Source organism: Sminthopsis crassicaudata, chromosome 3 (genome assembly GCF_048593235.1).
Source record: "Sminthopsis crassicaudata isolate SCR6 chromosome 3, ASM4859323v1, whole genome shotgun sequence".
Taxonomy (NCBI): domain Eukaryota; kingdom Metazoa; phylum Chordata; class Mammalia; order Dasyuromorphia; family Dasyuridae; genus Sminthopsis; species Sminthopsis crassicaudata.
The window spans coordinates 587906393-587923287 of NC_133619.1; the positions used below are offsets into that span (position 1 = coordinate 587906393).

Genomic DNA, 16895 nt, shown 5'->3' on the forward strand with positions numbered 1-16895 from the left:
TTTTTTCCCCTTCTGTTTCCGATATTCCTCTTTTCTTGGATTTCTTTTGCCTTTGTACAATTTGTTATAAGGGAGTAGATTGATTCTGTTTAGTCAGGTAAAGCCTTTTTCTTCATCCTTTTTTCCCTGGAAGTTCTTCTATCCCATCTACCACTGAGGTATTTAAAATATATGCTAGCCTTGGAAAGAAATTCTATGTTTGGAAAATTTTGTGGACAGTTCAAAAATAAAGTAATCTCATTCTTGAATTTCACATTAGCAACAAAATGGAAAAATATGAAATTATATTTCGCTCTGTTGTGGCTCAAATTGGTGAGAACACCCATCTACTAAATATTGAAAATTATTATATTGTTTTCATTTCTATCCAAACACTCAGGTCAGTGGGTGATCCTACTAATTGATTTGTGTGATCCTATGGAATCTAGTTTGTTAATTAGATGATTTATCTCTTGAGTGACAAACTAATTGCCTGTCTACATTTTTTATTCATTGTTTCATCCTTAATTTAAAGTTTGTTTATTGTCGATTGTGTTCCAGACCCTGTACTCAGTGGGGGAAGCAAAGATAGTTATAGTCCTTGGTCACTTCATTTCTTATGTGATCAAAGAGATTCTGCATATCCTTCCTGTTGTGTGAAGAGGCACTTTTCTATTCTTTACCCTTCTTGTGTTCCAATATTCTGACACACAAATCAATGCAGGAAGTTTTCAGAACTTTAATTTAGCAATAATTGGATCTTCATGATCATAAGTGGAGCTAGCATTGTGTAAATGGATGGCCCAAAAACTGATCCAAGTCATCTTGCATCTTCTTTTTGACCTTGTCTGTGGTCAAGTTTCTAAATTTACCATGCATGTATAGTTGAATTATACACGGCTTGATATTCAATAATTACAATTATTCAAAATACTATCCCTACCTCACATGTACGTACTGAGTTTGATAAGGAAAGGCCTTCAAGGTTTTATTTATGCTTATTATGGTTCTTCATCTCTCATCCATGGAACTCGTACAGCATGAGAAGAGACTGAGAAAGTAGGGGAGGAATTTCACTGTGCACTAGCATCCACATCAGTGGCATTGCACCCAATCATCTCATCAGTACATTTCATACTGTTCTCCCCTCCTCCTGGACACTGATGATGGCAATGTCCCCTTTTCCAGTCACCTGTAGGAAAGTATGAACAGGGGCCATCCTGCCACATAGTCAGATGCTCATTCTCGGGATAAACGGCTCAGATCTCAAGACTCACAAGGTTCCAGAAGACGAATTTATCCCCTCAGATTTTCATGGCAGAGAACACAATTTCTCCTACTTCTGTCAGTAGGAGAAACCAAGATGTTCTCATCTCACCCACTGTAGGAGCACAAAACAGGCCTTAGGCACTGCTGGGGACCCTGCACTCCTCCTCCTCCTCATTCTGGCCTAGACCCTGCACTCTTCCACCTGCAGCTCACAATGGCCGCCTGTGGGGCCCCCGACTAGTCTAGGCCCGCAATCACAGACTCCTCTTCAAGTGTTCTTGCCCGAGGAAGTCTCACTGCAGGTTCAGGTACGGCCAGTTCCAGCTTCACCCGACCCCTTAATTAACTCCGGAGACCTAGTGAGAAGTAGAGGTTTCCTTAGGGATATTGACCTCTCCATCACGGCGGTCTGAGGCCTTAGAAAAGAGACTTCCTGCCATTTAGCAGACGAGGCTCTGGGCTCCGCCCCTTCACCCATTTTGTGGTTTTGGGCAAATCCTGTTGGCTGAGCCTCAGTTTCCCTTCTATGAAATGAGATGTAAGCGCCTCCAACGCTATTCTGGTTCTAACTCCTTGAGTCTTCCATCAGACCTGGGCTGGGTGCAATCGCCTTCGTGGCCACCATGGCAAAAAAAGTGGACAGAGTAGGTCCCAAGACCCCCATTCACCAGACTTTGTACCCCTTCTCTGGTCCCACTTCTATGTCCTTCTATCCTTCATTTTAAATTGGGTCATAGGGCCTTTAACAGGGCAGCCATAACTCAGTGGAGGGAGCAGCAGCTGGTAGCTAGAGGGCTCCAGGGGTTTGGCCTACCCAAGCTTTCTCACTGCGCATGCTCAGAAGGGGTGGAGTGATGGGAAGTGAGGGAGGGGCTGGCAGTACGCAGGCGCTGCGCGCAAGCGCAGTGAAGGCCCGCGCAAGAGGCTCGTTTGGTGACCGCTTTAAGAAGGGGGCAGGCGGAGGAATTTCTCCGACAGAAAATAATCCTCCACCCCGGGCCCATTAGACACCATTAACCCCCCGAGTCCCGGGCTCCCCGCGCCCTTTCCCTGCACCCCGTCCTGCCTCTCCTCCCCAAGCTGGGGAGTCAGACACCCCGCTACCTTCCCTCAGAGTGCGGGACCCGCCCCCTCCCCACTTGAGGGAGGCGAGGTGAGGCCCGTCCCGGGGAGGGCAGCATCGAGGCGCCGGTGCGTGTGCAGGGGAGGGCCGAGGGGGGGCGGCGGCGGGAGCGGTGGGGAAGGGTGGGCAGGGCCGGACCAGGGCAGGGGCAGACCACCAGCCCGGGGGTCGCCGCGGCCCGGAGTCGGAGTCGGAGCGGGAGCCGCACCGAGCGGCGCCTCCTCTGGGGCCCAACATGGCGGAGCGAGAGGCAGAGGAGCCCGGCCCCCGAAAGAGGGTAGGTGAGGTGAGCTCGGGGGCCGGGGTACGGGCGGGGGAGTGAGGAAGCGCGCACTCGGGACAGGAGTGGGGTCGCGCGGCTGGGGAGATAGCCGCAAGACTAGGGGACGGGGCGGGGGAGTCCCAGGAGAGGCGCAAGGGGAGGAGGAGGGGCTGACCCAAGCAACCCCCCACCCCGAGTGTGTGTTAGGGGGGGCGGGAAAGAGGCCCCCACATGGCGGAACCCTATCTTGGTGTAGGGGGCTCCAGAAAGAGGCGTGTGAATCGAGAAGCCCCCAGGCAGGGCATAGGAGGAGGGGCGACTCCGTCCTGGATGGGGTGGGGAAAGTGACTCTTAAGCAGGTGGGACAAAGATCTGCCGTGGGAGGGAGGGGGTAGTTGGTCTCAACTCCTGGCTGCTTTGGAGTGGTAGTCTAGATTATTTCGGGGGGAGACGGGGTGTACTTGTGTGGTGGTCGCTTAGTGGGAAGCGATGGCTTCGAGGGGGAGTCGCCAAATTTGTATTTTCCTTATGTAGAAAATCAGTGCTTTTGAAAACCCTGTAAGGCCTGAGTTGTTAGGAGAAAGGAGGAGCTTGGAGGCTTTCTAGTTAGAGTTAATTGGAGAACCGTTTTGTCAGAAAAACATTAATTCATTGTTTGTCCGTCCTGCCCCCTTCCAAATCCCTCCCCCGCTTTTACTGATATGAAGGGGACGGTGTGTGTCGCTACCTAGAAAGAGGTGGAGGGTGTCAGGTTTTGTTGTCTGAAGGCTACTTTTTTGCCATCACAATTAAAAATACTGAGTTTTTTGGTTTCTAGTTGAGAATATTGAAAGTATGACAGAAATTCTGACATTTCAAGGATGTAGTCCAGCTCTTCTAGAGAACCACTTCTGTGCCTGTGTAACTGAATGTCTTGTTGAAGTTCTCCTCAGAACTTTTATTTGATTCTGTTTTCCCCTTCAAATTGAAAAAATAGTATTGTGTAAGACACTCAGCAGCTTAAAAAACCCCCAAAACACTTTACTCTTATTACCTGGTAGACAACTGAGCACTAATAAATCTTTCCTGTGAACAAGAATTTGATCTTTTGGATAAAAAGATTTCTAGAATGCCCTTCAAGTCAAAATAAAATCAAGGATGCTGTAAGCATTTTCCGTGTGCTGTGTGTGATCGTGGTAAATGTTCTCTTGTGTGTTTTCTCTACATCTTTACATGTGTATATTATTTCTTGTAAATGTCTACAGTGTTAGTTACTTTTGAGCTCCCCTTGTTCATAGGTAGGCAACAAATTGAGATTCTTAAAAATCTTTTTTCTATAAGGTTGGAAAGAGGTGCAGAGCATGATGAATTGTATACACACACAAGAACTTTTGAGTACGATTGGTTTTTCAAAGTTACGAATGGGTTTAAACTTGGATCTTCATTTTACAGGAATGATGGTATAAGATACCATGGCATAAGATAGCTGGGGGGATTATAATACTTTTCCCAAGAAGTTTTCCAAATATATTTTCAGCAATTGAGAAACTCAAGGTAAAGTACATCTTTAGATTTGTAATGCTCACTAATAGGAGTTGGATACATGAAATTGTTATTCCTATGACATTTTCTATTCTACACTTCTGTAAAAGGTTAGCAATTTAGAGTTAAAACAAAATCCTTCATAGATTATGAATGTTTCTTTGTTTTAAATTGATTTTAATGCTTTTCAGAGATAGCAGAATTATGGCACTGGAGATTAAGGTTATCTTTACACAGCATGTGTGAATTTCCTTTCCTTAGTTTCCCTTCTGTGTTAGAGGAAAATTGCCTGCTTGTCAGGGAGTAGGGTAATTCAAGTTCTACATTCAGTCAATCTTTAATTTCACATTTGAATAGCTGGTTGTAGTAAAGTCATTGCTAATGTATCCATCATCTTTTATACATTCTAAACTACCAATTATTAGAATGATAGAACATAGAGCTAAAAAGAATAGTCAAATTCCCTCATTTTAGAGATAGGAACACTGAAGCCTAAAGAGATTAACAACTCAATTACTGTTGAGTTCAGTAAAGAACTGTGATTTAAAATATAGGTACTTGCTATGCTAATGCTTTCAGCTTAAACAAGTGTAAAGTGAGGGAGTTGAACTAGCTGTTTTTCTGTGGATCCCTTTTAGCTCTAGGCCTTTGATCCTTTGACCATTCTTGACATCACCTTGACCCTGTTGAGAGGAATACAGCCTCTTTCTTGTTTGACAACCATGGACAATTTAGAGGTCAGATACAGGGATAGTATATTTTTGGTCTCCAAGGACCAACCTTGATAAGTTTGTGGATCTTCATTACTGGTAGGTAGATCACCAAATTTTTGTTTTTGCCAAATTCGTTTGTGAATCCTTTATACTGAGGCATAGGAGAATTGCATTCTACATGAATGTACCCATGCTATATCAGAGATAATTAAAATATTATTGTATCTGTTATTAGGCACTTAATAGATGATGATTAGATAATATAAAGAAACTTTGCTCTTAACATGAACCTGTAATTATAATGTGGTATTGTCTACAATAATAATTTGAATTGATTTTTACATAATTATGATTGGTTTGCAGAGCGTTTTTGTACTATGAAATAGTGTATAGTCTCTATTTTTCCAGATTTGCAAATAGATCTCAAGATCATAGGTCTTAAATTTAGAAAAAAATCTTACAGATTATGTAGTTAAACTCTTTATAGCTGAAAAAATTAAGGCTCAAAAAGGTTACTTGTATACACCCATCTGGGTTGTTAATACCAGAGTTGTGATTTGAACCCAAATCCTAAACCCTTGACGTTTATCAAGTTACATTGTATTATTACTTAGTAATTGTTACCAAATTACATATGTATACCTTCATACATACATATATACATATATTTATATCCTTAATGTTTTCAAATGTTTACAAACTGCTTTTCTCACTGTAACATATGAAGTAGGCAGTACAAGATTAACCAGATTTTACAGATGAGCAAAGTAAGATTGAGAGAAGTTAAGTATGGGAGTTATAATTCTTAAAATTCTTGCATAGATCTTATGAATCCAAAATCCACTTTATTTTCTTTCTAATCTGCCATACTGCCACATTTTATACTATTTTTTTACTTTCAGGGCTTGGCAGATTGCCATTTAACAACATACATTCACACTACATAGAATTCCCAATCCCTATATTTTTGTCTGCCTACATTTTTGATTTCCTTCACAGACTAATTGTACACTATTTCAAAGTCCGATTCTTCTTGTGCAGCAAAATAACTGTTTGGACATGTATACATATATTGTATTTAACTTATACTTTAACATATTTAACATATATTGGTCAACCTGCCATCTGGGGGAAGGGGTTGGGGGAAGGAGGGGAAAAGTTGAAACAAAAGGTTTTGCAGTTGTCAATGCTGGAAAATTACCTGTGGATAAAATTTTTGTAAAATTAAAAAAAAAAATAGAAAAAACCCAACAACATACGTTCAGTAGGTATTGATTGATTTTAGTAGGAAAGGATTACTCAATCTGATGGTATTGAGCATATATAGACCCAAGTTCAAAGTCCTCATCTTTGGAATTTGGGTTTTCTCTAAGCTTTTTGAATAGTATTCTTTTGAATCCATTTAGAGGGTGGAGCTTTGGTTATAGGAATCATGCTGATACCTTATTTTACCAATCCACTCTAAAGAGGTCTCACTCATCCTTCAAATTTTGGGGCACCTTGAACTTTCATGTTAACCCATCTTGTGAGTCCTTGGCACAATAAATCTCAGTCATGTTTGGAAGGTCTTGCTTCCCATTTTACATTTGAGATATTCTTTACTTTTAATGGCTAGTGTTAGCTCAATTATTGCATGGCACTTAGTAAAGTTAGCATTTAGTTAAAATGTACACTATAAGTCACAGTATTTGTAGTGATAGAACATTGTCGTACAAGTCCATTATTACTACAAGATTTCTTAATTTAGACCATGGAATCTATTAGATTTTCTTGATTTAAAAAAAAAGGACTTATTCATTTATGTAGTTTAATTTTCTGGTGTAATTAGCATACATATAATAAATTACAAATATGTGAAAATTATTTTATTTACCAAAGTTAATAGTTTCTTTCTGTTGTCACAAGAATCTCAAATTAAACAAGTTAATGAATATTTGGGGATGTTTTTGTAGTTATCAGGATAAACAAAATCCTTACATTTTCTTCGACTTAAAAAAAAATACATATTCTGGAGTTAGTTGTTTTAACTCTGTATATGTATATTTTAAGCTTTTTACTTTTTTCTTTACAACTTTTACATCTTTACATTTTGAAAGTTTTAATTTTAAAAGCCTTCAGTGAAGTCAGCATTATAATTTAATATATTTTAAGTTGATTTGCTAATATTTCTTTTTACATTCTGGAAAAGAAATTTGAATTTTTCTTTTTTCAAATTTTCAAATGTAGTTTTTCAAATTCAAACCTTACTTAAATTAATTCACACAAAGGAAATACTATTTTAATTCCTACAAAAGAAGCTATTGCTTTTAAAATTGGGATCATTCAGCAAGCTTACATATAGTACCTTATATGGCTTGGTTTAGAAAGCAAAGCAGATAATTAAAATATAGTTTCTGTCCTCATCTAACATATACAAATATTTAGTAACTAAAAAATAAATATACATAATATAAATATACCATAAATTATAAATATGCTATAGTAAACAGTGCAACAATTATAATCTGGAATATAAGTACTTACGAGAAAGAGCTTTTATTGTCTGAATAAAAAACTATCTTTGCAGAAGATCAGAGATGGTTTTATAGAAATGACAATTGAGTTGTACCTTGAAAAATAAGATTTCAACATCGTGACATGGTGGGGGGGGACTAAAAATGAAGGGCATTTGAGGCATAGGGAGTAGTATGAGCCAAGACAAGCTAATAAGTAACTGTATTACTCATTTCATTTACCCATTAAAGTTTTCACCTTTAAAAAAGATTATTATGAGGATAAAATGAGATAATATTTCTAAAGTGTCCTGCCAGTCTCAAAGTGCTATATAAATGCTACTTAACATAGTGTTATTGTCGTCACTATTGTATGTTACTTTATAAATATTATATGTCAACATTATATTAAGATATAACATTGATATATTATTAATATATTAATTATGTTAACATATTATTCTTATATAATATCCAGTATTGGATCTATTATATATACTAGGTTTCAAATACCAAGTGACACTTGTTCTGCAATTTATAGAATTTCCTTAGAATTCTTGGGAATGAACTTGAGTGTTAAGTGATTTGCCCAAGATCATATAGTGTTTCTCAGAGTTAGGATCTGAAGGAAGTCTTTCTAATTTTGGGGCCAGCTTATTATAATTCTGTATATATCTCATGTATTGATAACAGCTATATGATATTGGAAAGCTAGCAGTATATATTGCAAGGCTGGTCTATTGTAAGATAAGAGTAGCAGTACTTATGTGCCTTTGAAAATCATAGACTTTTCACATGTATTAAAAAGAGTAGGTCGTGTTTAACAAATATTGCTTATATCTCCTTATCAGGAACTGTCTTTTCTGTTTGTATTCCCAGCCTGTATATAGCACACAATATTAAGGTGAGTGTTCTGTTTAAAAAGGTGATGCTTTGGAGGATGCTTTGCTTGGATTCCTTTTTTTTTTTTAAATTAATTTTATAATTATAACATTTTTTGACAGTACATATGCATAGTAATTTTTTACAACATTATCCCTTGTACTTCCTTCTGTTCTGAATTTCCCCTTCCTTCCCTCCACCCCCTCCCCTAGATGGCAGACATTCCCATACATATTAAGTATGTTATACTATATCTTAGATACAATACATATGTGCAGAACCAAATTTTTTTTTTGTTGTTGTTGTTGTTGCAAAGGAAGAATTGGATTGGGAAGGTAAAAATAACCTGGGAAGAAAAACAAAAAAATTTTGCTTGGATTCCTACACAGTCTTTCTGGAATTATATTTACCTGTCTGTGAAGGAACAATCAGTTTAGATAGATCATATTTCAGTGTCTTCTGCCCTTGTTGGAATTTAGTTTTTATTGTCTTATTGCCTTTCATAGCAACACACGATTAGTCCTTTTCAGTGTTGTGCTTGTTGTCATATCTTTTGACTAACATACTTTGTATCATCTAAGTAGAACATTCTTGTTAAGGCAAAGAGCTGATTAGCTCGGTGAAGTCTGTGATAGGTTCTTGATAATAGGAGAATTGGGATCTGCGGTTGAGATTTTCCCATCTACCAAATCCAGTATTTACTGTTAATAAACATAACATTTTAATAGTAAATATTTATGAAATGATTCACACTCTTTGGTATGTTGGAGGTATAATTCCTGGGTGCTTCTGGACAATTAACATTTTTTTAGTAGTTTCATGTTGGTCCTGGTACCAAATAGTCGTGACATGATTAACTTATCCTTTTTTTCCCCCAGTCATATATTTTTAGTCTTAATTTATTTTGTTATAACTTGTTGGAGCCTATTGTCTTTCACCTTGTACCTCTCTGTTAATTTTTGATTGATCTTCAACCTCATTTGGTCAAAGTTTTGATTGATCTTCAACCTCATTTGGTCAAAGTCTGTAGAACTCCATGATTCACAGCTAAGTTCGTTTAATTTAGAGATTTTCAAATGTCTTGAAAAAAGTCACACACAAAGTCATTAGTTGTGCCAAGCTATACTCTTCTAAACCTAATCAACACTTTGATTTTACTTTAATTTAAATTAATCAGGAAAGATAATAATTTAGAAGGAATAGTCTTCATATCTATCCAGTAAGTAGTAGAACTTTTATAAATTGTCTGAAGTAGAGTTGTTAATTGTGATAGATTATTGGCATTTAGTACCAAAACCATCATAAAATTGAAAAAAAGAATTAGTTTGCTATTAGTACCTAAGAATAATTTCTCCATAATATCAAATTCATCATTTAATGAATGTATTTGCTGTAAAACTTTTATGATTAATAGCAATGAATTCAATAAGCTTGAAGGCTGACATATGGATAGTCCCTTTGCTTCATTAGTATATATACAACGTCAGGTGAAGATGTTGGATAGACCTACTTAGGTAAATTTATGAAAGTATCTTGATAAGACTTGAGTTAGAATGAATGAGATATAATCTGCAAAATTGGAAAAGGTGATATCAAAGATGCATTTTAAAAATTAATTTTATAATTATAATTTTTTTTGACAGTATATATGCATGATTAATTTTTTTATAACATTATCCCTTGTATTAATTTTTCCAGATTTTCCCCTCCCTCCCTCCCTCTACTCTCTCCCCTAGATGACAGGCAATCCCATACATTTTACATGTGTTACTGAATAACCTAGATATAATATATGTGTGTAAATCCAATTTTCTTGTTGGACGTTAAGTATTGGATTCTGAAGGTATAAGTAACCTGGGTACATAGACAGTAGTGCTAATATTTTACATTCAATTCCCAGTGTTCCTTCTCTGGGTGTAATTGTTTCTGTCCATCATTGATCAGCTAAAAGTGAGTTGGATCTTCTTTATGTTGAAGATATCCATTTCCATCAGAATACATCTTCTTCCAGTATTGTTGTTGAAGTGTATAGTGATCTTCTGGTTCTGCTCGTTTCACTCAGCATCAGTTCATGCAAGTCTCTCCAAGCTTTTCTGAATTCATCCTGCTGGTCATTTCTTTTGGAGCAATAATATTCCATATCCTTCATATACCATAATTTACCCAACCATTCTCCCACTGATGGGCATCCATTCATCTTCCAGTTTCTAGCCACTACGAAAAGAGCTGCTACAAACATTTTGGCACACACAGGTCCCTTATCCCTCTTTAATATTTCTCAAAGATGCATTAAGTAAGCTGTATTAGCCAATTGAATAAAATAACCAGATTAATTAATTTTTTGGTAATCATGTCTTAACCAAACTACTAGTTTTGTTTTTATGTAGATTCTCAGATTATGTAGATTTTTTGTCTTATCTAGACTATTTAATATTTCAGTTTCAATTCTTAGAGAATTTAATTTTTAATTTTTTTTTTTTTTTTTTTTTTGGTGAGGCAATTGGGTTAAGTGACTTACCAGGGTCACACAGCTAGGAAGTATTAAGTATCTGAGAATGAGTTTGAACTTGGATCCTCCTGACTTCAGGGTCAGTGTTCTGTCCACTACACCATCTAGCCCATAAAGAGAATTAATGGTACTTATTCTTAGCGATTTTAGATTCATTACAGAAACTTTAATAGTCATCTAGTCTTAACCTTCTCATTTTACACATGGGAAACCATAAGTTCCAAAGAAATAAAAAATCATGTACTAAATTAGTTGACAAACCTATATTAGAATCCAATATTTATACTTTTTAAAGAAAAAAAGGGATATTCATTAGTTGGAAATGGCTTGTTAGGCATATGATTATTATGGAGTACTATGGTGATGTAAGAAATGCCAAAGAAGGGGTTGTTTCAGAAAAACATGGCAAGAACTTTATGAACTGATACAAAGTGTAATAAGGAGAATGGGGAGAATTGTTGTGCACAGTAACAACAATGTTGTAATGATGATGAACTATGAAAGATTTGGTTATTTTGATCAATGTGATACAATCAAGACGATTCTAAAGGACCCATGATAAAAAAACCTGCTCTCCACTTGAGAGAACTAAACAACTCTTGTGTACACATTGAAATATTACTTTCTCATCTCTTTTTTTTCTTGATTATTTTTGAAAATGTTTATTGAATTGTTTCATATGATAATCACATGTATAACAATATGTTGCTTGTCTTCTCACTATGGTTGTGATGGAGAAAATTTTGAACTTGAAATGTAAAAATAAATAAGCCTAATTTGGAATTCTGCCCAGGGGGTTATAAAACTTATACCCTTTGGTCCAGCAATATTTCTACTGGATTTGTATTCTAAAGAGATGATAAAATGTGCAAAAATGTTTATGGCAGCCTTCTTTGTAATGGCAAGGAACTGGAAATTGGTGTGCATACTCATCAGTTGGGGAATGGCTGAATTAGTTATGGGTAGCAACCTGCGTTAGCACCCTGGATACCTTGGAATCATCTGGAATCAGGATAAGCAAAAGTCTTTATTCTTGGTCTTTTGCGGTAGAAGTGAAGGGAATGGACACATGGGATCTCTGCAACCTCACTGCCTCGGCTCTCGCAGAAGTGACCCTGGCTAGTCTCACTGCACTTCCTAGTCCCTTCCACAATTCTCTCTATACACCAAACGATTGGGCTAGCATAGGATAGTGGGAAAGGCCATTTTTGAAGCATATTCTTATAGAGTATTGTCCAATCAGTAATTAACCTCAATGCTCGATTGTCTTAGCCCCAGTGCATTGATTCAAGTTACAGTTATGGTGTATGAACGTTGTGGAATATTATTTTGATAATGATGAGCATATGATGAGTGGAATATTATTTTTGATAATGATGAGCAGGCTGATTTTAGAAAAGCCTAGAAAGACTTCTGTGAACTGTTGCTGAGTGAAGTGAGCAGAACCAAGAGAATATTGTATAGATCAACAAGATAATGTGATAATCAGCTATGATTAACTTGGCTTTTTTCAGCAATGATTCAAGGCAATTCTGAAAAACTTGTGATGGAAAGAGCTATCCATATCCAGAGAGAGCGATGGAGACAATGTAGGTCAAAGCATAATATTTTCACATTTTTGTTGTTTGTGGTTTTTTTTTTTTCTATATTTTTTCCTCTTTTGATCTGATTTTTCTTGAGCAGCATGATGAATATGGAAATATGTTTAGAAGAATTGCACATGTTTAACCCATGCTGGATTACTTTCCATCTAGGGAAAGGGAATGGGGAAGAGGGAGAAAAATTTGGAACACAAAATTTTTGTAAAGGTTGAAATGTTGAAAACTCTTTGCATGTATTTGGAAAAAGAAAATATTAAAGAAAAAAAGAATTCTAAAAATAAATGATAATAAAATATTTTAAGAAGAAGGTGTTTTATGAAAGTCTGATAGTATTTTAATTATAAAATATTCATCTGCATGTTTGATAGCAGAAAATCAATTTTTTTTTTTTTTTGCTGAAATTTTGTTTTAAAAAATCTTATCAATTTTTCATTTACATTTTCATGGAATGAGAATTCTATCCATTATTATGTAAACTATTCTTCAAAATAAGACAACTTTGAATCAGTGAGAAGGAATAATCTTTATACTTAGTCAGTAGGCAATATGACTTTGATGGAATTAGGATAGTTAACCCTATGGTTATGGTTATGATGGATGATTGATAGGGTTGCTCATAAAGAATTGTTGCTATAGAGCATTCGAATTGGAGTTAAAAGAGGCCCTGATTTCAAGTTGCAGGCTCACACACATGTATGTGTGTCCTACCTTTATGTTTTTTTTGGTAGACAAATCTCTTAAACTCTTGGATTTTAGTATCCTCACCTGTCAAATGAAGAGGTTAGAGCAGACTACCTCTTGAGACCCTCTTTCCAATAATTCTAGATCTTTGATCACTAAACCACTTGATTGGTGTGATCAGATTACAGTGTGGTTTTCAACAAGGATAAATAGAATTTGGCTCTACTAATAATAGGTGACTTGTATATATAACCCTTGCTTTATATTATCTCATATGATCTTCATAATAATGATCTCTCTAAAAAAGTTATCTCAAAATAGCATTGAGTGTTATTTTGAAGATATACATATACCTTACTTTCATTTAGAACTGTTGAAAAATGCATTATTGGTTTCGTAGGAACTGGATTTCTCTTGTCTGGGTTTAAAGTGTTTGAGTTCTTTATAGGGTCAGTTCTAAGTTCAGTGATGTGTGTGTGTGTGTGTGTGTGTGTGTGTGTAAAGTATACTTTCATCCAGGATATATTTATTGAGTTCTTGCTTTGTTGAATAATATGGTACTTAAGAGCTGAGAAATACAAAGAAATGAAAATGGATTACTTCTCCTGGTTGAGGGAAATGGAATTTGATCTTAACAGATGGTTTGGATTTGGTAGGTAGAAATAAAGTGTAGCAGACATTGCAGCTTTGAGAATCAGAATGGTATCAGTATGGTAAGCTGTAAGATCTTTGACAGGAACAGACCTTGTCTTATTTATTTTTGTCTTCCTCAGTCTCTCATAATTCATTGTACCTAGTAGTAATCAATGTATGTTCAATGGGAAGATAATAATGGACAACCTTGAAAACTAGGCTGAAAAGATTAAAATCAGTCTTGCAGATAACAATAAGGATAAGAAAGAGGTACTGAGGAGGGATAATAAAGAAGTTGCTACCTCAGGAAGATTACTAGTGTCCAGCTATTGGAAGGAAAAGAATATAGTGTCCAAGGTTGTTGAACCATCAGGCTGTTTGGATAGTTTTGCTGGGTGATTTCTCCTTAACTCAACCCTAAATCTTCCTCTTTAAAGGTATTTAAATACCACTCTACTCTTAAGTCTGCTATAGACAGTTCATTGCTGTTACTGACATCTCTCAGAATACTTGAAGTCAACATGAATTTCTTTATCGTTCTCCTCTCCCCCCTCCTCTTCAGGACTTCTAAAAGCCAAACATCTGCTTCTCTCAACTGATCTTTGAATATTATGTTATAATACTCTCATGTTCGTTACTTTCTTCTGGATATGCTCCAGATTGTACCATTTTCTTTTAAAAAATGAAACACCCAAAAGTGTCGATGAAAAAGCATTAAACAGCTTACTATGTTTAAGGGACTTTACTAAGTGCTAAGGATAGTAAGAAAAGCAAAAATATGGCCCCTATCCTCAAGGAACTCATTCTAAACTACTAATTTTAAGTTATCTGGTTCTTCCATTATGTTCTCTTGATTTCCTATTTCATAGGTAACAAACTGGATTTCAACTTAAACCTTTTCCTAAGTCTTCCATCTTTTTGCATCACTGAGATCTGACTCTCTGCTATTGATAATTTCCTTGTCCTCTCTTTACAACACTGATTTCATTTGCACCCATACTATTGTGATGGGGGACTAGGATAATATTGCTCCTTATTGCAATTCTCAAACTTTCCCTCTTACTCTCATTGCTCAGTAACCTCTCTGTTCTTTGAGGTTCTATCCATATATATATCACCCAGTTAAATTCTGGTAGTGGTTGTCAATAAAAGTCCAGAACACTCAACCGTTACTCTTTCCTTTATACTAAAGGGCTTCAACATACATACTACTACTTTCTCAAATACTCTTTATTTTCCCAATTCCTCAACTTATTTCCCATGACTTGTTTTTTCCCCACCAATACCATAGCTACACATATCCTTATCTTGCCATCACATTAGAAGTGTTGTATATCTATATTCATAATCTTTGAAATTCCTTTATCTGGTCATAATCTGTCATTCACCTTTTCCTTCTGTCTTGCTACTTCAAATATTTTTCAACTTTAGTGATATCCAATTCCTCCACTCCTCATTTCTCTTCCAGGCTAATCACTTCTGCACTGGCTCACTCCCTTTTTCATCTTGTCTCCTTGGTGAAGCACTACAATTCTGTACTGAGTTTGATGCTCCATTAACTTAGTTTAAGAACTTGCTTTTCAAAACTCTAGCCGTGGATTATTCTCACTGTGTATTGCTCTTTATTCATTCTCCTACAAACTGAAGCTGTAGAAAATTAAAAAAACAAACAAAAAACCCCCCAGCATATTTATTGAATGCACTTCAAGTTAATACTACATAATCTCAACTGGATCCTCTCTGTGTAGCAAGGCAGGTCTTTTCATCTTCTTAATTAACTCACTATCCATTTCTACTCACCACAGCTGCTTTTTTTGTACTTTTTCATCCCTGCTCAACCATCTCACACCTTTTCCTCTCCCTTTAGTCTCAGCTACGAAATTTGCCTCATTTTTTTTTATTTTTAATTTTTTTTATTGAAGCCTTTTATTTTCAAAGCATTCTAGGATAATTTTTCAACATTGACTCTTGCGAAACCTTATGTTCCAATTTTTCCCCTTCTTTCCCCCACCCTCTAGATACTTGCCTCATAGTTCAGTAAAAAAAATCTCTTCTCACATTACCAATATTGCCTTCTGCCTCCACTTCTACTTCTACCTTCACTTTCACTTCTGACTCACGTGGAAAGGTGGCCCTTCTTGCCAAGACAACTCTCTCAACATGTACAAGTGATCATATTCTATCTCATCTTCTCTAGCAGATTGACCCCTCTATCTTTCTTTTTACTTAGTTTCTCTCATCTGCTGCCAATAAACATACCCATATCTTTCTATCCACAAAAACTCCTCATTGGATGTTTTCCATCTTCATTTGCTATCCTATATTTCTCCTTCTAAAATGCCTTCAGAAGAGTCTCTAATTACTTTTCTTTCCCCTCAATTCTTTCTTCTGACTTCATCATTTGAAATTACTTTCTCTAAAATTAGTAGTTGTCTCTTTGTTTTTAAATCCCTGTTCACTTCCCCCAAAGCTTTTATTCTTCCAGGTAAAAAAAAAAAACAAAAGGGGTGGGGTCAGGAGAGGAAGTATGTGACATAATCAAGCAAAACAAATTATTCTTTTGGCCAAGTCCTAGCAAAATATGTTTTAGTCTGCACTGTACTGAGCTCAACTCTTCAATATTAGGAGGAATTGTAGTTTGTCATTATGTATTCTATTTATTTATTTGTTTGTTTGTTTGGTTTTTGCTGAGGCAATTAGGATTAAATGACTTGCCCAGGGTCACACAGCTAGGAAGTGTTAAATGTCTGAGACCAGAATTGAACTCAGGTCCTCCTGACTTCAGGGTTGGTACTCTATCCACGTCGCCGTCTAGCTGCCTCTGTCATTACATATTGATCCCAATTTCTAAATCTTTCAAAGTTGTTTATATAATATTGTTCTTATTGTATAAATCGGTTTTTTGTTTTGTTTTGCTCACTTTATTTCCATCAATTATTAATAACCTTTCCAGATTTCTTTGGAACCATGTTTTTCCATAATATCTTACAAGTCAATAGTATTATATAAATATACATTTTGAAAATAAAAAGCTTTAGTTTTATATATGTGTGTGTGTGTATGTATATATATATATATATATATATATATATGTATATGTATATATGTATATATGTATATGTATAAATGTATGTGTGTGTGAGTGTATATATACCGTGATTTGTTCAACTGTTTCCTATTTGATGGCATTGCCCACCAGTTCTTTTCAACCATAAAATAATGGCTGTAAA

The 16895-nt window shown here is 36.2% G+C and overlaps 1 protein-coding gene across 6 annotated transcripts in view; it reads left to right on the forward strand.

The window, feature by feature from the left end:
* Positions 1–2495: 2495 nt before the first annotated feature.
* Positions 2496–16895, forward strand: part of ZMYM4 (zinc finger MYM-type containing 4) — a 119287-nt gene continuing 104887 nt past the window's right edge. For 2 of the 6 annotated variants that reach the window (XM_074305084.1, XM_074305086.1), the window contains exon 1: positions 2500–2657. In XM_074305084.1, the coding sequence (XP_074161185.1) occupies positions 2607–2657 (51 nt within the window). In that variant the 5' untranslated portion in view covers positions 2500–2606. Of the gene's footprint in view, positions 2658–8228; positions 8264–16895 lie in introns of those variants that run through there. The other 4 variants (XM_074305085.1, XM_074305089.1, XM_074305090.1 and 1 more) reach the window with 4 other exon arrangements.